Source organism: Megalopta genalis, chromosome 4, assembly GCF_051020955.1.
Source record: "Megalopta genalis isolate 19385.01 chromosome 4, iyMegGena1_principal, whole genome shotgun sequence".
In the NCBI taxonomy this organism is placed as follows: domain Eukaryota; kingdom Metazoa; phylum Arthropoda; class Insecta; order Hymenoptera; family Halictidae; genus Megalopta; species Megalopta genalis.
In genome coordinates this window covers 15448705-15476384 of record NC_135016.1, presented here as the reverse complement: position 1 = coordinate 15476384, position 27680 = coordinate 15448705, and the positions used below count along the sequence as shown (strand labels likewise).

Here is a 27680-nt window from a genome sequence, read left to right as displayed (position 1 = left end):
GATTCGGGTCAAAAAAAGATTAGTAAACGGACACCTAACCGCCTGGTCCAACAAACACTGTTGAGGGAATGTGCATATATCCGAATAAAATACGCGAAACAAACTATTGGGTTGGCAACTAAGTAATTGCCAGCAGTTATAGATGTCTCACACTCCCATTTTTATGTAAATCCGTAATGTTATATTATAAGATTATTATTATTATTATTATTATTATTATTATGTTATTTTTTATTATCCGTGAATGTTATCAACTGGACAAATTGAATGCAGCGGTCAAGGAAAAGCGACCAGAATTGATCAATCGTAAAGGTATCATTTTCCACCAGGACAATGCTAGGCCGCACACGTCTTTGTTCACTCGGCAAAAATTGATGGATATTGGTTGGGAATTGATGTTACACCCACCACATAGCCCTGATATCGCGCCATCGGATTACCACTTATCTCGATCCCTGGACAACTCCCTTCGTGGTAAAACTTTTAATGATGATGACGCTGTAAAATCTCACTTAACTCAGTTTTTGGCCGAAAAGGATCAGACTTACTACGAGCGTGGAATTTTCAAGTTGTCAGAGAGATGGCAAAAGGTCATCGAACAAAATGGAAAATACATTACAGATTAATCTTCATTCCAAGTAAAAAAAAAATGTTTATTTCATTGAACAAATCGGAAATTACTTAGTTGCCAACCCAATAGTTCCCGAACAAATTTATTTATACTAGGCTCATTTTAATTTTCGAGTTAACTTTCGAAGGGGACCTGTCGCCGATCAAGATGGTGTTTACAGGGATCAGGGGGGAAGATGGCAGGATCCCACTGTTTAGTGTGTTACTGTTTGGTGTGGATTTTGGTCGAAAGGCACTTAATGTCTGAAATTAAGTGGAATCGACATAAACAATGATTATTTACACCATCTAGATCGGCGACAGATCTCTTTCAGAAGTTCACCAAAACTTTGTATCTTACAAACTTCAATTTTAAAAAAAATGCATTTTTTCAAATTTTCGACGATTTTTAATGTTTTTTCTCACGTGTGTCCCCTTCAAAAGTTCTAAAAAAATACAGGTTAAAAACTACACGAAAACACTATTATTGTAATAATATACATATACAATATAAAATTAGCATTTTTAAGTATTCGGAAGTTTTCAAAAATTTTGAAAAAATAGTTATTATTTTCCATCGAGTAAAATAAAGAAGAAATAAATCATAATCTGTTAATTCAATTTCACACTGTAATTACCGTTGTGGTGAGGATAAGGACCTGAAAATTTGTTGAGATATAAATTGACAAACAGTGTAATCAAAAATCATTTTGGTAAAGGACATGTTTGACCATCTTATCCTACTATACCTTTTATACTCACCGATAGAAATTTTATAAAAATTTCTCTAATAAAGCGTTCGGCAAACTTTATCAATATACAATAAATTTCTATTTCTGTGTATAATTAATTTAACTGATTTTATCAAAATAAACCGGATCAATGGAAAATTTAAATTTAAATTAAAAATTAATTAATTAATTAATTAAATTTAATTTGAAAAGAAATTAAATTAAATTTTTTCAATTCGATTTAGGGTAATTAATTCGAGAAAGTACAATTGTTCAGACATCACCTCCACGAAAATACTCATAATGTTATAATAAACGTGTACACATTATATGTACCACGTAACACAGACTTCCTGGATTCAGCTCAGTTTATGCAACTTTAAAATCGGACGAGAAAGCCAGCATTATTTTTGTCGTACGCTACAATGTGACCGGATGCTATCGAGCCTTCCATTGAGAAAAAGCTCATAATTTTCAACAAACTCGAAAGAAGGGAGAGGCTGCCAGAGAGATCTTTTGGAGGAAACGAACTCTGGAAATACTGAATCAAGTTCTATGCGCCTTCCATTGTAATCCCAGTAAAATACGAGGCGTGCTATTGAATCGAACATTATTGTATGGATGAGGGGGATGAGGTGGGAGACGAGGAGGAGAAGGACAGAACTTTTATTCCGAAGGAAGGATAATTTCAAGGGAAATAGGTTAAGATTTACTCTGCCACGGAGCGAAACATAAACAAAGTGCAGACATCTGTTACGAATTGTGCGAGGAGATGTGAATATTTTCAGGACAGTATGGATGTAAGCACGTGCCGTGCTATTATATCCCGTTTCACCTACTTTCATTTTTATTCCACCACGATTGATCACTCAGTGTCTTCAATACATCACCCTAACACTAGTCAGCGTTTCCCTTGCAAATAATAAACAGTAGAACAAAATGAAAGCGGAAATGGATGTACTGTCTTTTGCAGGTAATGTAATAAAGTCCGTAATTTTTATCCGTCTGCATTATTATTTTAAGAACGAGGAAACGTGTGACGTTGGAGATCATTATGTTGTATACGAATTAAAAAATTTCCATTTAAAGAATTGAATGTCACCATCATTTCTGAGAAATAATGCAGATAGAAAAGAAATGCATACGCTATTACATTGCTTGCAAAAGAAGATATAACTTTCTCCTTTTTCATATTTTTCTGTTGTTTACTGTTTGCAAGAAAAACGCTGTCTAGTGTTAACGTGAACACCCTGTATACAATAGCTTCTAAATCTAGTCTTCATATTCAAGAATCTCTTATTTTAGCTTAACTACTATATTTTAATAAAATACACTATCGTGATTAACATTGTCTAATAAAAATTTCCTTTTTGTGTTTCAATTCCACGTGACTGATTTGTATATATAGATTTTGATTCATTGAATGTAAAGCTGATAATTATTTTGAAAAATTTTAGTACAAGTAAATTTTTAATTTTATTACACTTGAGTTTGTATTAACTTGTAGACATTCATATTGCGTAGAAAATAATAATATTTTGTGGATGGAATGATAATTGACTTCCTTTGTCATGCATTAAGACATGTGCTATGAAAATACAATAATTGACATCGATACTTACATTTTTTATTATTTTATTGTTGCAACATTTATAAATCTATAAATTTACATTAAATTATGATTTATTTCATAAAATGTTTCACTTTACATTATTTACTTACAAACTTAATTATAACTTAACCATTAGTAGTAACTTCGTGCTAAGTCTAGTACAGATGTTATGATAATATTTTGTACAATGATATTCTGTTTCGATAATTAAGTGTAAATGTCGGGTTCCAATTTCAGTTTCAAGATAACCATCTAATTCAAGATAGTTCGTAGGATAAATGTGTGCCCTTTATAATGACGTTTTATATCACACATCATAAAACATTTTAATTACATGTTGATGTCTTTTAAATAAATTCGAATTTTTTTATAACTGAAATATATAAAAAACACAAAAGATTTAACAAAATATACAAAACAGTTTTCGAACAAATTACTGTACCCTCGGAAAGATGAAAAGTTAATTACTGTGAGTTATTGAGCCTTTCCTATACTACGTTCATGGAAAACTGGCACAAAGTGTAAACAAAACGTTCATATGATCGGTAACGCGGTTGCAGCTGAGTGGCTGTTATATAGCGATGCTCAGGGACGAATTTTAGAGGACCCTCACCGAGGGCCCTTGCATGCAGGATAGCCAGGAAAAGCGATCTAATTACTGTGCTCGAATCACTGTGATCAGTTCTAGGTAAATAATCCTCTGACAAAAATGTAAAACTGTGAAATGTCTCGTACTAAATTATTTAGCATAATTTATTACACACATACATTGCAATATTTACAATATTATTAAAAGAAAGGAAAGAATATACATGTGTTACAACCAAGAAAGTAAGGTAAGATGTAACGCAATTTTAGCATCATTTTTATATTTTTGTCATCTTTATTTGCAACGTGTTTCTCAAGTCTTTCAACAAGATCAAGGCAACAACAAATCAAACTATTATGAGAAATGTAAAAGACTAGTTTCCACATTTTACAGATCTTAACGCTAGATTTACGGAATCCGTCAAAATGACGGGTCACTAATTGTTTAATTTGTTTGTTTTAACTTGTTAAAAATCAGAATAAATGTCTTATTGTTAGTTTTATAAACTAATATAAAACAGCTGTTTCTTGTGTTCCGTAAATCTAGTGTTAATATGTTAAAGTTTCGGTTTGGTTATGAAAATTACAGATCGAATTTTATTTAAAAAACACAATGTTTTGTAGTTTTTAAATATAAGTGAAATTAGTGTAAGGGCACAGTGTAACCAGGGGAAGTAGAGTAAGATACCCTATCTTGATTACTAATTTTCGGTCGGTTTCGTATTATCTGATTCGATAACATAAGCCGGCGGGAGATGTTTACATGTTACCACACGCGAATCATCGTTTTTGTTTTCGTCCTCTTGTACGGAATCGTCGGCTACCGCGTCAACTGCTTTACCATTTCTCATAGGATTGTTGGTGGCGAGGCGAACAGAGTCTGTCCCCTCAGAATTAATGGTTCCCGAAACGACTGAGTCCCTCGGTAAATTAATCACGATATTAGGCTGCATCAGAAATATCGAATCTGTATTAATTAAATTCTAAGTTCCATAATTAATGCAATTGTGCAAAACACATCAATTATTTATCTTAGTCATAATTGAGAAACCTTCTTATATATGCCCATAATTATGAAAGTGGTCTAAGTCAAAATTAAAAAAAAAATGAATGTATCACTTATTTCACACGATATGATTTTAAACTAAATTTATTCAATATAATTTTTACGATATCGTCAAAAATGAACCTTCAGATAGTAGTTGTAATTACAACGTTATACGGAATTCATTTAGTGTTAATTATGAAAGTGGTCTAAGTCAACAATTTAAAGAAATTATATAAACATAACTTGAAAATACCGCGTGGAGGATATCTTAGCTTCTCAAAAACACGTAATAGCCTACAGTGATGCTTGTTCAGGCCAAAATCGCAATATTAAAGTAGCATTGACATGGCTGAAAAAATTGCCCAGTCATCGAATAATAATATTGAAACGATAGACCACACACAAATTTTTGGTATCGGGTCATTTCTTTCTACCGAATGACCGTGATTTTGGTTTGATAGAGATGAAAATAAAAAAAGCAAATTACTTATACAATCCTGAACATTACTATGAATTGATCAAAAATTGTAGAAAAAGAAATACATTTTCGATCAAACGAATGTCGCAGCCGGATTTTATTTCAACGAAATCACTTGAAAAATCAATAACAAGGAGAGTAAAAAATACCGCGGGCGAATCTGTCTCTTGGCTAAAAATTCAATGGATGAGATTCTTGAAAAATGAACCTTATAAAATGTTTTATAAGACTTCTTTAGATGATTCTGAATTCCAAGTTTTGGATCTTTCACCTAAAAGAGGAAGACCAAAAATATACGAAAATATTCAATTACTTCCATTATACAACACCACTAACCAGTAACGGAAGAAAAACATAAAGATCTTATGTATTTACTACCATACATCCCTCCAGTTTTTCAGGAACATTTTAAAGATCTTAAAAACTCGAAATTATGATAAAAATGGATTACTTTTTAAAAATGATTGATAAATGTTTATGAATTATTTCGTTAAAGTTGTTGTTTCAAATGGACCGTTTATTTTTAAAGTGGTATAAGTTCTTTTTTTTAAAGAAATTCAAAATGCCGAATCTGAGCTTGTATTGTCTAAATACCCCACGCAACGCCACTTACAATTTCTTTCGATGACATTGGACTTACACCACTTTCAAAATAAACGGCTCAAATAAAAATCACAATTTTTTATTACTTTAAGTCAATTATAGGACATTCTTGAAAAATAATATATATATATATAGGACATTCAGTTAATTTTGAAAATGGTCTAAGTCAATTCAAGCTTTAAAAACAACATTTTCCTATGAAATTCACACAAAATTTCATATCTATAATAAATTTCCATTAATCAAGACTAATAAAATTATAAATTAAAATGTCGCATAATATAAAAATATTTTTTAATTTATTCAAATGCGATTCATTAAATATCTCGAAACACACAAGAAATATATGACTTAGACCACTTTCATAATTATGGACACATATGATCGCCAATTACTTAATTTCTAACTAGACCGTGTATGTTTACGAAAATTGATATAAGGAAAACATTTCTTTGAACAATTAAAACGTTCCCTTCGATAAGAACGACTGGGAAATGTTAATACTTTTCACTGATGTACAGTGGCCCACAAAAGTGTTCGTACACCTTTTAAAACGCGATAACTTTTTCAAAACTAAACTGAATGACCCACTCTACCAATCTGGAATCTCATACCGAAATCTGGCAACCAGGGTTACAAGCACCATTGCTGTGCGTTACTTCGAATCTCACGTGACACCACTGGTGACGTCACGGATGGAGTCACGTGATATTTGAGGGAATGCACGGTAACGGTGGTTAGAACTTACAAATTTAATTGTATAATACCTGTAAATGCAGAACATTCTCTAATCCCATAGTGGCTGCTCTTGGCCTGTTCGAATGATTCGGGAGAAGAAGATGCTGATTATTGTTTGGTACCTGATACAGGGAGCCTCTCGATCTTCTTGGTAATTCTGCTGGCAGCACTCTTCGTCTCTGCTTCGGCAATTTGCTGCGAGCCTATGGACAAACAATTCGAAATCAACGACAGATCTTCGACAAACGTAAATTTGTTGATAAATTTTTATGCGAAATATTGGGACAGACGACGAGACGAATCCTTAATGGAAGAACTAAAGAGGAAAACAAAATAAATGGGAAGAGGAAAAACGATAAGTAAAAATATATAAGAAAGAACGAGTAAAATAGAGGGAAGAGTAGCGCTGAAAGATGGAACAACAGTGAAACAGTGAGAGGAAAACAAGCAGAGCAAGTGGCATGAAAACTAGAGTGAATAAATTTTTACTCGTGCACTAGCTTTGGTAAATTATGTATTTGCTTATTAGAAAAGTTCGTTTCAAACAAACAAACTATAAATTCAAATTGTTTTCAAACAAACTATACAAGGTGTCCAGAAAGGTTGGGACCAAACTTATAGTATGTGTTTCTGGGGTAAAATAGATGAAAACTGTTCAAATCAATTTGTGTTTGGAAATGCTTTATTGAATAGCGTTTACAAAATGAACTTAGTATTATTTCCAATAGAGATGTTACATTTGATAGGAATTTTCGAACATTTCTTATAACTGCCACAATAAATCATAAATAACTTTAAAAGCTTATATCTTTCAATGAAACATTTTCGGATATTAGTTTATATGAACTTTTTTCGTCTATTTGACCTCGGGTCCAATATTAGGTTGTTCAGAATTCAGAATTCAGAATTGTTCAGATTTGAAATCAACTTTCTGGATGGTGTTCAACAAGGTGTAACTGGGCTCCGTCCGCTGATTAGTCCGGCTGTGTGGCGCCAGCTTATCTCGACTCTCATTGGTCATTGTTTTTCGTTAATTACTCGTAAGCAAAGCCGTGGATTGCATTTGTGCTAAGGAGAAAGTTACTTCAAATGACCTCAGGAACCCCTTATTTCCCGGTTTTGAGTAACTTTTTGGGCACACTATAGATTACATTTTAAGAGATATTTTGACTTACGAAATTTGACTTACGGCATTATGATACTAATCTAGTCGAATGTACCACGAACTGTGAATTGGACTCAACGTTTTTTGAATTGTAATATTAAATTATACTACATTTAAAATTTAACGAACCTAATGCACTTCGAAGAGAAATTAATTATACAAGATATGCTTTTGGGGATCATTTAATTTTTTACTTTGACGTCTAGTGTATGCTAATACTATTAAAAGTTTGACATCGGTACCATGGTAGCAGAACTATGCCAAAAGTCGATACACAATAATTTTTCTCCAAATGTCCCTTAGGTTCTAAACAAAAATGGACAGTTTGAGAAGAGAAGATACAATTATTCGATCCTTGCGGTTTCCCAAATTGTACATTTTTGTTTACAAGCTGAGGGACAATTGCAGAGAATTTACTGTAACATTAGAATCAATCTAGTGCTGAAAATTGTAGTAAGGATGTTTGGTTAACGTATTCACACGAATATTGCGATTCTTGACGATTGAAATGTACGTTCTGTCGATCGTAACGTTGTAGACTGTTTCATTCGCAATCACAGTGCACACACATGAAAGAATTTTAATTGTTTTGGTTTCGTTATTACAACGATTTCAATTCGTCGGCTCCGATAAAATATTGCTGGCACAATACGTTTCATATTTATAACCCATCAGCAAATTAGCGTTTATTTTCAGCTGCATTAATGATATTCATGCAATCATCATTTACGATGAGGTCCTTCACACAAAAATCATGTTATTCATCCACTGAAATGTGTAAATTTATGGATCGATTATATACAAAATTACCAATAATTCAACTCTAGATATTGAGCACGAATTTGGTAATTGATATGACTTCTTTTTCTTTAAGGAGTTTTCTTTCCGTAATCATTCAAATTCTCTTACTATTGACATTATTGGGTTGCTTGGAAAGTAATTTTAGTAATTTTGTTATTTCAAGTAGATATGAAAGACCGCATTCTAATGTACAGTGTGTCCTATTTAAATTGAGATTGTAAAAAATCTCATAGACGCGTGATTTAAAAAAAAAATAAACTCACACATATCTTTTAGTATTTTGAGTGGAGAGTTAAATGGCACTAATAATTTTTTAATGTTTGAGCATTCTCAAGATTATTTCAAGATCATCTTCATGTTTTTATCATAAACCTATATTTTTGGGACAGCTTATTTAACCAAAGCCAGATAGCCTGATGATATTTTGGTTTGGTTCAATTATGGGTCATGGGTTCGCGTAGTCTCATTAGGCTGTAGTTTCTGTAGATGGACATACTCCAGATGATGTTGGACATCTCGAAATTAAGAGAATACTTTATGAGGCGCATTTATTGACACATGTTCAGAATGTTAGGAATCTTTAAGTACGGCAGGCGACTTCAGGTCTTACCGTATGGTTTTCTTGAGGGATCTGGCCACGGAGTGAGGAAGATAGGGACGCGTTTTGGTAAGAGGACATTGCTAAAAACATTGCTAACATATATTTTTTATTTCAGAATCATATCCTACGTAAAAAAATGCACAACTTTCGCTCAAAACTTTTGTTCTATATTTTTTAAGATTTCTAGCTGATTTTCCATGTTTATGTCAAGGATAATTTTGTTTTTTTTTATTAAAATGACAACGTACAGGTATTTTATTTCATTTAAGAACATCATATTACAAAAAAATGTTTCAAACAAAAGTTGAGCATTGTTTTACGTAGAATATGATTCCGAAATAAAAGGTTTATAATAGAAAAAACGAGGTGACTTTGAAATAACCTCGAAAACATTACAAAATTAGTGGTGCCATTTGAATCCCCATTCGAAATACTAAAGGACACGTGTCAGTTTGTTTGTTTTTTTTTAATCAAGTGTCTACGAGATTTTTTACAATGTCAACTCAAATGGGACACCCCGTATAGAGGGTCAAATTAAAATTACAATTAATTTACTTTTTTATGTGAATTGATTTTAATTAAATTGGTTAAAAAACAGTAAGGAACGAACGAAGCCATTTTCCTAATATTATTTGGAGACTAATATTATTATTGTTAAACTAATATTACTGAAGCTATAAAACTGCTGATATATTGCTAACTGTTTAAATTGCTGAAGTTAATTGTAACTGAATTGCTTTGTCAATTATAACTCTTTTACCATACTCTGTCATACTATCGAGGTCCTGTATAAAATTACTTAACGAGGAATAAAAGGAAACAACAATTTCTTAACGAAATTACCTCCGGGTGATTAGAGCAAAGGCACGTTCCGAAGTGTCGTCACACCTTTAAGTTTCATGATCCATTAGTTTTCCAAGCAAGCACGTACTCTTTTTGAACTTAACAGTAAAAAGCAAGAATAAATATTGAAGTTGGCGCAACACTTTTTTCCTTCGAAGGTCAATTTAGATAAAAATGATATGCTGCAAACGAGATGTCAAGCGCTTATCGTCGAGATCTCCGCAGATAGTATAAAAATTCTACAGTTAAGGGAGAGCTGCTATGTGTGTGTGCGTGCGCGCGCGCGCGCGCGTGTGTGTGTGTGTGTGCAAGGAACATGGAGATGATGATGAGAATGTATTCGTACACATTTGTAGCTATACTTCGTTCAACGAGTACTGGCATGAAATATAAACAGCTGCACGCTAGCGACACGTGATCGGGCCCGGGCCGAATCACAATTTTGGGGCCCTTCTGCATGAGGCTGCTCTGCATACAAGGGCCCTCGGGTCCCCTAAAATTCCTCTCTGATCATCGTCGTCTAACAACAACTCAGCTCTAACTCAGCTCGAACAGCAGCACCGATCACATGAACACTCTGTTTACATTTACTACATTTTCTGTTTTACTTAGTATAGTTAGAAATCGTTATCGTATCCAGTATAGCACCACAAAGGATAATTTTTGGTAAATTCTCGATGCCTTTCCGAATTATCGTTACTAGTGACTAATTTCTTGAGAAGAAATTCTTGAAGAACAATGAAATGGTATCTTTCCTTTAAGCATCGGATTGTGGTCATTCGTTCTACGTTAGCAGAGTCTACCGCGACCTACACCGACGTTCCACTAACAAACGCCCACGTGAAGTGCACAATATGGAACAGTATTAAGTCACTGACACACACAACTTCGTTAATGTCGATAAAATAGAAAGCTCTCTAGAGACCCTGTTACCGGAACACGAGGGTTAATGTTCATTTAACTATCTGTTAGGCATTCAATTTATTTACTAAATTTACGGAGAAAACATGCCGAATCGTTATGAATGGGACATCTTTCTCATAATTGCCCTTCCAAAAGTTTATTGTAATTTTGCGTACACGCTTGTTTCATATTAAAAATCTTTTATCTCGAGAATATCATTTTTTATTCTTTTAGTTGAAGTATGACACCTAGAACCGAGACTGTGTCAGTGCAAATAAAATACAAGGAATATTAAACGAAATAATAAGAAAAGTAAGTCAACCAAGGTCAATTATAAAATTTTTAACGCATCTTGACTATTTAGTTATGTACAGGATGACCCATTTAAATCGTTCCAGTCAAATATCTCTGAAATCGTTGATAATACTAAAAAATGTTGATGATACTAAACGATATTTGAATTGTTTTAGGAGGCACGTAATCTAACATTAACAAGATTTCTCGAGGTCAGTGCTCGGAATGCTTGACAACGCAACATTGAGCTCCGCCTCCTGACCTACCGCCACAGCGTCTCGCTTCCCGCGTTGCTTCCGTATTCGATCGAAGCAACGCGTAATCAGGAGGCGGAGTCCAATGTTGCGTTCCGAAGCATTCCAAGCACTGCTCTAGGTGAACGCGTCGAGGACATAAGGTCAACTTTATTTTTTGAAATGGAATCATATATTTCGTTTCAGCTCATTATCCTCTTTATAAAAATACTAAGGCATTTATTGCGAAAAATTATTGGTTTAGAAGACGTTTGAATTTTAGAAATGCATATAGTGTTAGCACTCACGTATCTAAAGTTGGTGTTCAAAAATACGACCTTCAACCTGAATACAAAGATTTACTCGGTCTCTAAAAGATATTCAAATTAAAATACCTTTTAAACCGATGATTTTTCGCAATATATATCTTACTGTTTTTATGAATTGAATGACGAGTTCAATCGGCTAGTATAATAAGAAATATATGATTCAATTTAAAACAATAAAGTTGACCTTCGTATGGCCTCGACGCGTTCATCTAGAAAAATTTTATTAATATCAGGTTACGTTCCCCTTAAAACCATTTAAATTTCGTTTAAAACATGTTTTAGTATCGTCGCGGGTTTCGAAGATATTTGACTGTATTGGTTTAAATGGGTCAACCTTTATATAGGGTGTTCCACAATTATTTTAATAGCCGAAAATGAGGGGTAGCTGAGGTCATTTGAAGTAACTTTTTCTTTTGCGAAAATGCAATCTGCGGCTTTGTTTACGAATTATTAACGAAAAATACTGACCAATGAGAGGTCAAGGCGTGAATTACAACGTGGTCGATCGATCGAGTGAAACGTGCTTCGACCGTGGAGCGCGATAGAAGATGGGGGGCTCCGTGCTGCGTTCGAATCAATGAACAAGCCACGGTGCGTGAACTTCCGAATTTTATTTCACTACATTACAGTGATAATTTTAAGAAAAACGCTATTCATCCTTATTTCAGAATGTGTGAAGAATATTGAAGAAATTATGCTGGCATTATTCTTTTTTATTTGACTGCCTCATTCATAAATATTAATATCCCCTTCAATAATATCAATTTACGAATGGGGCAAAATACACTTTTTAAGAGATAGAAAAATATTATATGTCCACGGTGTGCTTCCTATGTCGTGATACAATCGACCGGCTAGTGATTCAACATGCAAAATATAGTTGTATACAATTCATACTTTGCTATCTTGAAATACAGCCAAGCATGTATAGAACATTTTGAAACATTTCACCTATAAAAACCGAACCATTCTTTATCTGATATATTGGTGAAAATTTATGACTCTGAATTGGAACACTCCCTTAAGCGGTTTTACATAATAAATCAACAACACGATACGGCCAAAGAGCTTGGAATGGCAATTTTGTGAAAATGTCAGCAATTTGACGATGAATGGTTATGCTCGTTAATAACATCGATGAAAAAACCTCTCTCAATTAATAAAAGTCAAAGAAATCGCATTGATCATTGAATTATTGCTTGATAAAGTTAAATTGTTATTAGATTTGTGTGTTTTTTTATTGATTTCGATAACTGCTTTATAAATGGACTATGGGTTCTTCACACTCAAACAGCTGGGTTCGGGAATATAAATATTGTTATTTACCCATTTAGTTTCTGACAATTCATTTTTCACACATTTCATTAAGGTCTATGCAAAAACTAACGTGCATGAAAGAAGTGCATTACAAAATATGTTGTCTAAATTGATAGACAGAATTATTAATCAACCTAAACATAACCTGTTACATTTTCTTCAAAAATGTCCGTCATTCAAATGTTAAAATAAAATGTCTCCACGGCAACTACAAGAAACAAAAGTCAGAATAAGAAATATTTCTTCGTTCAATTATGTCAATACATCAATGATAATATAACAGTATTCTTAAATTCGTTTAAAGTCTTTATAGCTTTGTATTTCACATACTCTCAGTTGCCATAAATGCATAAAATCCGCGGAGTTAAAAGTATAATACGATCTAAAGTAATCGATCCATAAAATTAGGAAAGAAATACAGGTATTTGTATTGATGTTCTTATATGTAAGTATGAACATAACGTGTACACATATAGTGACTCGCAAAAGTATTAAATTCCTCTTAAATATGAAATATCTTCTCTAAAATTGGACCAAAAATCTCTAATTATTTTGAGATGTTAGAAGGACTAGTTCAATATGTAATGTCTAAGCAGATTTCTTTTCAAACTTTTATCAGCCTAGAATGAAAATTTGATAAATGCGCTTTTTGTAGGTCTCGGTGATTTATGCGCGATTTACACGATTATAATTTTATATATACAATTTCACTTAAATCGGTAGACGTTGTTACAAGTTACAAATAATTAAAGATTGTGAAAATCACAGATTTTTTATGTTTTTTCGACAGATTCGATCGATAACTAAGAAATATGGAAGTTCTTACTTCTTTCAATACCTGTGGCTTGACTCTGCATCAATCAATATCGATGAAATTTTGATCATGCGTACAAATCGTCGAATGCCTACAAAACGGATCTTTCTTTTTATTTTCATTGAAGGCTCTAATAAAAAGTTAAACAACGTGAGGTTTCCATTTTCTCGCCATTTCAATAAATTGCAATTTTTGAAAAAATTTGTTTATACAATGTCTAATAAAGTAGTCTACTCTAACATCCGAAAATTCAAGTTATTTGACCTACTTTTAAAAAAGTTATGATGTTAGTCGAATATATATAGAATTATGTAGTCAAATAGAAAAATAGTTATTCTCTTTATGTTTCAGTTGAATTACTAAAACAGGCTCTTACAAGCATCGTTTGCATGACATTACATTTCCGCACTGTCATAGCACTGTTTTCTTACGCGCATTTACATGCGAGAACTTTTTGTTCACATTAGTAATTACTAAGTGACTACTTTCGAGTCACTCGAAACAGGTGCTTAAAAATCCTCTTTTACATAATAAACCGAAACAAAACGAGTAAAGCGTTAAATAATGCTACACGTGATTTGCTGTCCTTTTTTAAATAATTTCGTATATAATGAAGCATATAATAAATTATGCTACATAGTTGAATACGGAATATTTCATGTTCTTTTTTCATTTTTAACGCACGAAGCACTTACAATTTTTGAAGTTCAGTGTTTACCTAGAACTGATCTTAGTAATTGAAGCACAGTAATTACATCGCTTTTCCCGACTACCTCACAAGCAAGGGCCCTCGGTGAAGATCTTCTAAAATTCGTCCCTGAGTATCGACGTCTAACAGCCACTTAGCTGAAACCGCGGCACCGATCACGTGAATGATCTGTTTACATTTTCTGCCAGTTTTCGATAAACGTAGTGTAGGAAGGGCTCAGTAATTAACACACAAAATATTTAAGAAAATATAGTTCCTACTCGACTTACTGTGCCCTTAAACAAATGAGAAGTTAATATCTGTGTGTCAATTTTTTCATAATAGTAATATATAGCGAACACAAAATATTTAACAAAATATACGAAACAGTTTATAATCGACTTATTGTGCCCTGAAAAAGATGAGATGTTAATTTTTGTGTTCCCCATATATTTCTATTGTGAACAAATTTGTACTCTTTTAAAAGACATCAACATATAATTTAAATTATAAGTGAGTAGGTAAAAAAAGATTTATTTCATTCGTCCAAAACTTCGTCTGAATCGCACTATTGTCTGCCAAGATATAAGACGAAAGACAAATTTACAATTGAAATAGAAAAATTTTCAACAATACGTCGACAAATGTTCACGTCATGCAATATCTAGATGCAGTGATATTACACGGTTGCAATTGTCCCCCAGCTTCTAAGCAAAAATGGATAATTTGGGAAGAGGATTCGAGCCTCGCAGCTCGTTTTTATAGTCGCCGATTGTCAACAATTATAAAAACGTGTCGCGAGGCTCGAATAATCGTATTTCCTCTACCCATATTGTCCATTTTTGTTTACAAGCTGGGGGACAATTGCGGAGAATTTACAGTATATCGTAAACTGTCCTGTAGAGTAACACGTGTACGCGTTTTGCAGAGAAAAATGGTGTCGCATCCGAATGTCCCCCGCCGATTCAACAAGTGCATACACACCTGCACGCGGAAGTCCAGAAATATTTCCACCGCGAACTCTATACGGTTTCGAATAGGCGAAGTAGCGTTCGCGCCATTTTCGCTTCATTAATTTTCCCAGGAAGAAGTGGAATATAGTTTTGAAAGGTCAAGAAGAACCAGAAGGGAAACACAACTCCTGCGTTTAATTTTCACGTTGTTTTCCAAAGAACTTCCGCGGTGAGCTCTCGTAAAGGAATTTCTGAACTGTCTTAAACTTACGAGTACCGAAATACGCCGTAAGAGTTTCCGGCTCGAGGCTCCGATACACGTTAATAATCCCGAGAAAACAATGGAAACGTTTCCCGGTGCTTATTAATTGGATACCATGACCACGCCAGTTTCGTATACGCGTACGTATTTACAGACTTCGGACAGCGTGTTAAAAATTTTGGCAAACGGAACTTCTTGTCCCGGAGAGTTTGAAATTGGCGAGAACCGAGTATGGAAATTGTACGCGTCGCTTCTGAATAAACTTCCGATCCTGCGTCCTCAGTGGCACATACTCATTGTGTACAATCTCGGTCAGTCGCGGAGCAACTTAATCCGATGAAAAAGAAAATTTTACCGACCGCACAAACTTTTCTAGCACGTGTGTACGTTAATATGTTTTATGCTGCGGTACACCCAATTTGAGCTAGGAACATTTTTACCACCGTGAATGGAGTCGGAAAGTGTGTCGCAAGAAAGTTAGAATGCACGATGGATGAAAAAGGTGACACGTTTTGGGGAAGCATCTTTTAAAGATATACAGTGACCGACATTAATATCGGCGCATCATTATACACGGGATAACTTTTTTCTAAAGTCGGCCAAACCACTTCAGCTGTTTTCAGAAGCTTAAAGGATTAGTTTACCGGATGATTTTTAGAAGAAATTTTGAAAAAGTTTCAAGTGGCGATGGAAATATTAAAGTTCCTCTTTTACAACTTCTCCGTGCGCGGGCTTCCGCCGAAAAGTTGAAAAATACATTTTGTAGGTTTACGACAGTTGTACACAGGGTGACCCATTTAAGTTGAGATTGTAAAAAATCTCGTAGACACGTGATTTAGAAAAAACAACAAACTAACACATGTTAGTATATATCGTATTTCGAGTGTAGAGTCAAACAGTTTTTCAATGCGTGGGCGTTTTCAAGGTTATTTCAAGGTCATCTGGCTTTTTCCTACCAATTTTTATTTAAGGACCATGTTCAACTTAAAACAGTGCACTTGAAACATTTTTTTTCTTAATATTTATAATGTTTTTAAATGAACTGAATACCTTCCAGAAGTAGGTAACGTTGTCATTTTAATAGAAAAACAATATTATCATTGACATAAACATGAAAAATCTGCTAAGTATCTCAAAAAATATTGAACAAAAGTTTCGAGCAAAAGTTGTGCATTTTTTTAGGTAAAATATGATTCTGAAATAAAAAAATATATGTTAGCAATATTTTTAGTTAATGCAAGGAACGTTTGTCTCGATGGTTCTAGGGTAAATGCTGTGCGATCAATCACAGTCCTCTTACCAAAAAGCACCCCTATCTTCCCCTCTCCGTGGCCAGATCTCTCAAGAAAACCATCCTTGTTGTTTAAGGAAGCGGTACGACCTAAGGTCGCCTGTCGTACTTAAAGATTCCTAACTTTCTGAACATGTGTCAACGAATGTGTCCTATAAAGTATCCGCATAACTTCGAGATGCCCGAAATCATCTGGAGTTTGTCCGTCAACAGAAACTATAGCCTAATGAGGCTACGTTAGCCCATGACTCTACCATTAATTGACCGAAAGTAAAATAGTGTCAGGCTGTCTGCCTTTGGGCCCTTTAAAAGAATGATCTGTCCCAAAAATGTAGGTTTATGATTTTAAAAAGCAAGATGACCTTGAAATAACCTTGAAAACGCGCATATGTATCATTGTTTCTTTGTTAAATCACAGATCTACGAGACTTTTTGCAATCTCAATATTTAAATGGTGATAGAAAATGAAAATAACAATATTTTATGACTTTCGATCAATAACAATAATATAAATAAATAGTTAATGTGTAATAATAATAAATAAACGGCGGATTTTTATGAAAAAATGATTGTTGCATCAATTGTAAAAAATAGAGACTAAAAATTTAAGTTTTTTCTTTAATAGTTTTGACAGATTGAAAATAATACATTGACATTTTTAAATTCTTTTAAAATTTCTGATATTTTAAATTGCAATAATAAATTAAATTGCGATAATAAATCTAAAAACTTTTGCATGTTTCAGTGCCAGCCATTTCTTACTGTGTCCATCTACGTCGACGTAATTTTTAGCAGGTATACGTACAACTGACGTAAATCTGAAAAACTTTTTAAATTCTCAATGCAGGCTTGGATATAAAATTGGTTAAAAAAACCAGTTTTAGTGGTTTACCCAAGTATGGAATTATGTGATTTTTTAGAATCTCACGAACTGTCTCAAGCACTTACACGAAGACCGTGCACGTAGTGGCTCGTCAGGCGAATGAATGCAAGAGACTTGGTAATGGTGTTTCTGTATTCCGCAATTAGACAACTTTTCAAGGTATGTAAATTTCATGTGTTTTTCGTGCATATCTGTTAATTTGTCATGCTTTTATTAATATATCACGCCTTTTACTGTTAATAAATGTGTCCGTGATATCCACATATATTTAGAAAAATATGTGCATTTTTTTTTTAAATACCACTGAAATTCCAAATATAGGATTGCTGGTTGGGAGATTGACATACGAATATGAAATTAATGTAAATTCCTGTTTTTTTAATTTAATATCATTTGAAATATGATATTAAACTCAAAGAATTTAATTGATAAAAGAAAATATCCTTTCCATGTTTCTTGAAATAATTATTTCTTTATTTAATTTCATTTTTATTGAAATGAATTATGGAAAAAACTTCTGCGAAGAAAAAATAATTTATTTCTTAGCTGTTACAGGGTCACTCCACGCGGAAACGGACATCTTTTGAAGTGCTTTTTTAATTTTAGTGTCTGAACGTGTCGTAGTTTTTAAAGATATATGAACAAATCTCGAAGGATTCTTGAAAATTTTGAAAATTGTTAAACAGGCATGTTGAATAAAGTGTCAACCTTTTTTCATTAAATTATAAGTATTGTACTACCATACTGATGAAACTGAGCTTAAGAGAATAAGCAAAGGTAACGGAATTAGGCAAAACACACACACACACACACACACACACACACACACAACCTGTTAACATCTATGTGGGCAGTGATATTGTTGGTTTCGAGTTGAGCTCATATTTGTTAGTATAGTGTGCGAATGAGAAAGAAATACATGTAAGTGTAACAGTCAAGGAATCGAGGCTTTTCTATTCTACGTACAAATTTTTCAAGTGCACATGTTTATTCTTATTCATTATTTGACAGTCGAATGAAGATGGCCCAACTCTGGTTAAGATGGTAACCTATCGATAAATAAGCCGTTTATTTTGAAAGTGGCATAAGTCACTTTCTTTTTTTTTTATAAATGAAAAGATATCATTCAATTGTAATTAGTGTTATCATTAAGACGATTTTTTTGAAAAAGTGACTTCTGCCACTTTCAAAATAAACGGCTCAAATAGTACAATATCGTGAATGTATCGAATGATCTAAATCTGATAGTATAGAGTATAGAGTATAGAGATTTTTTGTATTTAATACGTTCATAATATGTTATTGCTAACAACATTATCTTATCTGTAATATAAGGACATCCACTGAAGTTAAATCCTCTGTTCATGAAATAAAATAGGATCAATATCGTCGAGCGTAGAAACACTTTACATTCTCACCCAGTCATCTCTTTTACGCTAACAGAGTTCTAGGGACAAGATTTATTGATCAACTTAAAATAAAAGTTTTTAAAACTGACCTAGTTCACGTTATTATCCAATTTATGGAGTATTTAAACTTCTTCCCGTGAGGAAAATATTTCCAGTCGTTTAGAGATGTTTCCGTAACGTAATTTCAAATGAAATGAAAATGTAATTTTCATTCTCTGATGTAATTTTTATTCTCTGGTCGTCAGTAATAATTCCGGAATTCATAGCTCGAGCTTCATCAAACTTAATATTAATGAGAACATTGTCTGCATAATGCCAATACTGGTTAATCCACTTGCGGTGTTTATAAAAACATACACAAAAAATACGTACAGCTTATTATACAGGGTGACCCAAAATTATGGTGTTTCCGGGAAATGAGGGGTTCCTGAGGCCATTTGTAGTAACTTTTTCCTTAACGAAAATGCAATCGGCAGCTTCGTTTACGAGTTATTAACGTAAATCAATGACCAATGAGAGGAGAGCTCGCCTGGCGCTAGGCAGCCGAGCCAATGAGGGGAACTGGGCTTCGCGCGCTTGTTGGCTGGGCTACCTCGCGCCAGTTGAGTTCGCCTCTTATTGGTCAGTGTTGTTCATTAATAATTCGTTAACGATACCTCGGAGAAAATTTTTGTAAAGGAAAAAGTTGCTTCGAATGACCTCAGGAATCTCTAATTTCCCGGAAGAACCATAATTTTCAGGCATCCTGTACAAAAGAATACAGTAATTAATATGAGAATACAGAAACGGGCTATTAATTAAAAATAGAAAATGCCAATAAATTTGACTCCAATGTGGTGTAAATTGAAAAATATTATGCAAGACGGTCGTTGAAGAAAATTTTCAATATAGTCCACTTCAAAAATTTCGGGTTCTCGGAGAAAATTAGAATACAGTTTTTTTTCAAAAATATGTTAGTCATTTGATAGGGTGACATTTTGAAATTTTTGGAAAAATTTTCTGCAAATTACCTTATTACTTTGATATTACCGTGCATCTTAAAACTAACCAAAAACAATTCATTTGAGCAGCCAATGCCATAAATCCTATTTATTTAAAACAGAATTTAATTTATTTTCATTGTTTTCAAATAAATAAATAATAAATTAAATTCTTTTTTAGAAAGAGAAAAAGAGTTTCAGAAGTAAGTAGAAGGTGTCTTCTAGAACCTAAATGTAGGTTTAGTTATTTGAAATCTTGTGCTGCATTTTTATTAATAGTATTAATGAACTTTAAATGCCTTAAATCCTTTCAACTTGATTTGATAAAGAGGAAAAATACTTTTTTAGATTCTTACAAATTTTTGAGTCGCAATAAAATGATCATCTTCAACGACTTGTTGAATATTTAATTTAACTACAAAGTGAATATTGATATACTATGAACACGAAATGTACTTTGTAGTGAAATTTAATATATATATATATATATATATATATATATATATATATATATATATATATAACCTTGACATAACTTTTAAGGATCAATACGTGAATGAATGATTCCATTAAAAAAAAACAGTAAACATGATCTTCGTGTATCCTTCAAGCGTACGATTACAAACAAAATAGCGGCACTGAATTACGCCCCCCCCCCCACTTGAAACAGAAAAAAATTTCTATGAATCATTATTTGAAATAACGAATAATTTTTGAGATAATTGAGTGTAGTGATTAAGATGGGACACCCTGTATATCAAGTTGGAGTTATTCTAAAGCGGCGTATACCGAGATACCATTGCGCTACAGTCTGATCATTTAATTATGCCGCAAGCACGCGATCGTTCACGCAACAATATTAACCCACATAGTTCGTTAAATTATGAACAAGATATTAGGAACTTCAAGCGTAATAATGCGAGCAATTAAATGTGATAAATCTTATAACTTATGCTTTCAAATTAGTGAAATATTAGGTTTAGAACATACATACGTGCTTACTAAGCCGTATATAACGCTTAACACACATATCGTTTACACTGTGCAGTTGGAGAACAATGGAAAGTGGGAACTGAACTTGAAATAAATATACACATAGCTTCAACAGAAAAGAGTCATCACGTTTGGACCAGTTTTTAGGAAATTCTAAACCGTTATACTTCGGTTTAAAAAGGAATATTAAAAGCCTGCCGGTACATAAAGTGTTGAGGGGTCTGACCATTTTGAAATTAAAAAAAAATCGAATTTTTCTTTGCTTAAAATGGTAGTTTGAAGTCTTTAAAATAAATTGCAAAAGGTTTTAGCCTTTAAAACAAATCATTTTTGGAAATGAAAAGCCTGTAGCTGATTCGTATACCTGCGTGCCGAAGCGTTGAACTTATGGAAAAAACGCCTGGAAACATCAAACGCGTTTTTCTCGGAACTGTGTTTCTAAAAACGGTGTGCAAGATATCTCGAGATCTAATCAACCTATTATGTACCTTGAAATTTTGCAGATACCATTAGTATAATATACAGAGTGTTCTAAAATTATGGTATTTTCGGGAAATGAGGGGCTCCTGGGATCATTTGAAGTAACTTTTTCCTCAGCGAAATTGCAATCCACGGCTTTGTTTACGAGTTATTAACGAAAAACAATGACCAATAGGAGGCGAGAGCACTCGTTGGCTCGGCCGCTTCGCCCCAGCCGAGCTCACCCATCATTGGTCAGTGTCTTTTGTCAATAACTCGTGAACGATGTCTCGGAGAAAATTCTTGTAAAGGAGAAAGTTGCTTCGAATGACCTCAGAAATCTCTCATTTCCCGGAAGTACCATAATTATGGGACACCCTGTATATTAGACATGACGATACATGTTTTTATAATTTTTGATAATTTCGGAAAGTATAAACAAAAAGCGTAGAAATTTTTTGTTCAAATACAAACAGCTACCATTTTGATAATTTTTAGAAAAATGGAATTGTCCACAATTATTCACAAAAATTGGAATCTTCAATGCCTAGACAATATATCCTAGCTGTAAGCATTTTCTGAATTTTTATTCCAGGTAATTTCGTTTGGCAGGAAACCTGCACACCGTTAAGCCATCTTAAAAAAAAGGGAATTCAGAGTGATGACGTTTAACATCTAAATAAACAACATTTAAAACAAAATTAACACTGCTTTTTTACAATTCATAGCATTGTAAAATAAGCTATAAAAACTTATATCAATGAAATGTTTACTTTTCTTCTGTTGTTGTTTTGAAATATAAGTAACTTTTGATCGCGTCAACGTGTTCTAATCACCTAAGAGGGTGGAAGTAATAATAACAAAGGTTGTAATAGATCTGGAGATACATACCTGCGTGTGCGAATAAAACATCGAGAAATTACTGACGATAACAGGAACCGGAAGAGCAATAGCCAGGACCCCAGCAATCGCGCACAATCCCCCGATGATCATTCCCGGAAAAGTTTTTGGTGTCATATCACCGTAGCCTACCGTTGTCATGGTCACCAAAGCCCACCACAGGCCGTGCGGTATAGTGTCGAAGTCATTATTTGGGTTATCCTGGAACCATAAACAGTATTGTATATATAATGTAATCGAAATTCTCGATTCTTTGAAGCGAGTACAAAAGTATTGATGAATTCTCAGTACATATCTGCTAGGGTTGCGAAGCCAGTTACTGTGGGGTGACCGAATTCTGTGCCTTTGTTTTGTTTTCGGTCATAATTGTCTTTATATTTATAGAATAAGATGTATTAAATTTTGTTAATCTTTCAGTTTGTTTATTTTATTTTAATAATCATTTATTTTAATAAAGTAGTTTTTATTTTAATAACAGAAAACATAAAATAGAATACTTCCCATACATCTTACGTTACACTAAATTTATTTTAATAATCATTTATTTTAATAAAGTAGTTTTTATTTTAATAACCGAAAACATAAAATAGAATACTTCCCATACATCTTACGTTACACTAAATTTATTTTAATAATCATTTATTTTAATAAAGTAGTTTTTATTTTAATAACAGAAAACAAAATAGAATACTTCCCATAGATCTTACATAAGAAGATACATAAGAAATCATGTTTGCAAATGAAAATTGTCTTTTCAAATACAGCTATTCGCACGTAAGAAAATGTATCTTTTATGCCTGTTTATAATGCAGAGGAAATCTGCTTCGTTCATTTTAGTTTACCAAAATAAATTTTACTTGTTGATAATTAATTAAATAAATGAAATATTCCAAACTATGGCACAAACTATGTCAGTGGTTTTCAAATAAAATACTATTTGAAACATTATTTCAATTTGTGACAACGAATAAGATATTTTCTTTTTCAAAGTATATTCTCTCTTTCGAGCAAATAAAATATCTTGTTTTATTTAAAATATAATACGTATTTACTATTTGCAATTTAAAATACCATTTTACTCAGCTCTGATAACGATTCATTTTCGACTGTTACCGTTATACAGAGTGTTTCAAAATATGCGAGCTTGACATCAAAGGTAAATTTAATATGCTTATATGCCTGTTATGAATTTGCTTTCGAATTACAACTCTCTTTATCTTCCAGTCGACCATCTTGTCTGCTACGTGAAAACTATTCCATAATTTGTTTCAATCAGTTTAATCAATTCTTATGACGACGACGGCTACTATTTGATATTTGATAACTATTTAATAACATTTAGTAACTATTTAATAACATACTCCTATGATAATTTGATAATACATTTTTGTGATAATTTACATTAATAAAGATAGATCATACAAATGTTGACAGATGTATTACTAAAATGACTATAATTTGAAAATAATGTCATGTCCGGCGTATATTTCTACAAACTTTTCTTATTATTATAATGTAGTAAATTGACCACTCAAACTATATCCACTTGATTTGAAACACCATATGCATACAAGTATAAATATTCATACAAGTGTGGCCTAAACTTATTTGGCGATTTCAGAAACAACGTTACATACTTGAAATACGACCTTTTTAATATCATAAAAATTAGAACAAATTTTTGGTAAATGAGTAATAGTAATTTTAATGAATAATCGATATACGTACGTTTTACAATTACTTTCACTAGAATGAAATACCAGAAATTTCTAACTCTTATACATTCGCAGAGACAAATGATTTTTACTGATCGAATTCTTTGGAAGAGATATCTTGCGACTGGAAGTCGTTCACTTCGATGTTCTGAACGAGATATGCGCGTCTATATTGAGCCTATAACTTCAGTTTTCATATGGCATACCGTGCTATAACAGTGAACGCCCGACGATTGATAAAAAAAACCGAATTACACAGTCGTGAAATATTCTTACGACATAACGTTTCTACCGTCAAATAAAATGTTGGATGGGTAAAAATCACTTCGCGGAATATCTCCATCAAGAATATGGGAAGGTGTAAAATGAATACAGCAAATTCTCCCAAATTGCCTCTCAGCTTGTACACAAAAATGGACAATTTGGGAAGAGGAGGTACGATTATTCGAGCCATGCAGCTCTTTTTTATAGTTGTTGACAATCGGTAACTGTAAAAACGAGCCGCGAGAGTCGAATAATCGTATCTCCTCTTCCCAAATTGTCCATTTGTGTGTACAAGCTGAGGATCAATTAGGGAGAATTTATTGTACCCGAAAAAAAAACATTAAAATGTATTTCACTTATTCAAAGTTCTGGGCTGTAACTCGAAGAACTATATCTCAATTACATTGTATTTCAATTGAATTCGTGATTCAAATAATTTGTAATTGAATTGATTGAAAGGTTTGAAGTACTTAGTAATTGTGTGAATTACTACGTAATTGAAGTACAATGTAATTGAGCCAGCGCAACTCTGTAGCAAAATATGTATCGAAATCTATATCATATATTTTAAGGTGTATTCATTGAGACTATGACAAATTTGTATACTATACTGTAGAAGTTATTTTTATGAAAAATATAGCATGAGTATGAATTTGTACAAAATCAATTTTATTAAGTGTTCATGTATTAAGTGAAAAGCTCTCTCTCTCTCTCTCTCTCTCTCTCTCTCTCTCTCTCTACAATGATTGCCAGTGAATAAATGATTTTACATTACATTTGCTGAAAAAATATATATAAGAATTTTCTTTCGGGTTGCACGAATATAATATCAAAATTGTGAATAATTGTTTTAACAAACATGGAGCTTGAGCGTTCATTCAATAAACAGTTCATCCTGCAATATGTATTGTGTTAAATTGGTCATCATTCATCAGGTATTTTCAATTACGTGCAGTAAAACTTAATTAAGAGAACTCAATCGATACATGTACTTCGACATGTGTGAATATTAAAAATTAAACAGACATTGAATTTTCACTACAGCACCAAGATCTACGAAAGACATTTTATAAATTTTCGTTGTAAACTCAGATAAAAAAGTTAAAAAGCGAGAGTTCTTTTATTTTTTATTTGTCATTCCAAGGAATAACAAAATTAAAGGGAAAAATTTTTTGTCATTGTCTAGTATACTAGTTCCTCTATCATCTAAAGAAAATTCAAGTCATTTAGTGCAGTTTTAAAAAGTTATTGCGTTTCAAAAGGTGAGCAACTCTTTTTTTATCCAGTGTATATGTGCTAATAAATATAGTGTGTAGATCTCTGAATGAATAATACTGTTATAGTGTTGCGACCACACATAGTGCCCCGCTAAAATTTCCAAAAACAAAGTAAGCATTTTTTTCTTATTAAGATGTCTTTGTTCTCGATATCGGCGGTTTTATGGTTGACAGAAAATGTGATTGTAAAGAGTTAGCAATTATATTTGTTTCTACCGGAATACGCGATTTGACAGAATTTAAATTGGACAGACGAGTTGACTACGAGTGTCCGAAAGTCTGCATGGCACGTGACGAATTTTGTGCAACGGAATTTCATTTAGAAATTTTGGTCACGACATACGTCAACAGGTGGAGATAGTTTAAATTATTCGAAATTTTGTCCGGGATTGCTCAGCTCCTGTCGTCGCGTATAAATGGGGGCATGTCGGAAAAGACATTTTGAACGAAATGGAAATACGTAGCGTGAATTTGAAAGATTTAGCTGTCCTAAATGCGATGTATTGATTACCGATCCAATGCACGAAACTTGCGACAGGGCATGCGAACTTTATTGCTGAACGCCATCACCATCATCGTAAAATAAAGTAAAAAAGTATCGTTACTGCTTGAGCAAATTTCGCGCATTCTGAATGTGCCGTAAATGAAAAACAAAAGAGGTAACATGTTGAAATAGACTATTTTCGGACAACTTTTTCTTTTTCATTTTCTAGAATTTTTTGTATACATTTTGTATATACCCTGTATATAGGGTGTCTAACTTAAGTGTGTGTTCACCTGTTATTTCCTTTAATTTTGAGAAAGTAAACGATCTTTTATATCGCTAAGGGTTGTTTCTTTCAAGTGTTATTTTTTCGGAGTTTTCCAAGGTCATCGATGTTTCCTTTTTACATAACTATATATATTTTCGTGTTCCATCAGATAACTCAGAAAGAAATACTATCAAATATGTGCTGTGATATGACCTTCAAATGATCTTGAACATGGAGGTCAAACTTTTTACAATTTCAGTTGTAAGAAGAATCTTCATCTTAGGAGGTTATGGTCATTTGAAGGACATATCACGGCACATATTTAGATGTATTTCTTTATAAGCTATGCGATGTAATACGAAAATACATGTATCTATCTATAAAAAAACATTGATAACGTTAACAGCTAAGGAAAAAACATTTCAGAACAACAACCCCTACTTTTTCGAAATTGAGGAAAATATTCTGAGGTTCACACTTCAGTGAGACACCCTGTACATCGGAAAATCCACACATTATATGTTAAATATCTTCATAAAAATAAGCATTGTGGTATGAAAGCTCGGACACGTGTCTACTTATTTTGTCCCTAGAATCATCACAAAAAGTTTGATTAAGATCAGCGACCGCACAGGTGTGACCTCTCTTTGTTAGATAAGTTTCAGCGATAAAACCGGATTCTCAGCGACTTTTGAATGATTTACATACAACTGACCGCACTGATAGAGAAAATTGTGTGTTTGCGATTAGGTTGTGCTGTACGGGCAGGATTTAGCGAGGAAATAAATACAGACTGGAACTGATAACACACATATCACATATTTTAATTAATCTTCATAAAATACAGATTTATATTAATTAATGTATTAGGTTTGTTAGTGGATTATATTCAATAATGCGGCCATGTAAAATGAGACGGTATCCTGTTTTGATGTTTGGTATATTTTCATTGTATTCAAATTCAATTTTGATATCAAGTGCTCCTCTTTCGATTGCATGAGGTTGTCGTGTACAGAGTTGGACAAAATTCATTCCATCGATGATATTATAATATATTACAATATTATAAGTATATTAAATAAAAAAGTATATATTAATAATATATAATTATTAATAATAATATTAATAATTATATATTATTAATATA

General features: G+C 32.9%; 1 protein-coding gene across 1 annotated transcript in view; it reads right to left on the bottom strand.

The window, feature by feature from the left end:
- Window positions 1-3005: 3005 nt before the first annotated feature.
- The window catches only part of LOC117217749 (potassium voltage-gated channel protein Shaw), a 111399-nt gene continuing 86724 nt past the window's right edge, over window positions 3006-27680 (bottom strand). Inside the window, exons 5-7 of the mRNA XM_033465609.2 lie at window positions 22517-22726; window positions 6437-6610; window positions 3006-4487 (exon numbers count right to left, since the gene is read on the bottom strand). Coding sequence (XP_033321500.2) covers window positions 4242-4487; window positions 6437-6610; window positions 22517-22726 — 630 coding nt within the window. The 3' untranslated portion in view covers window positions 3006-4241. The remainder of the gene's footprint in view (window positions 4488-6436; window positions 6611-22516; window positions 22727-27680) is intronic.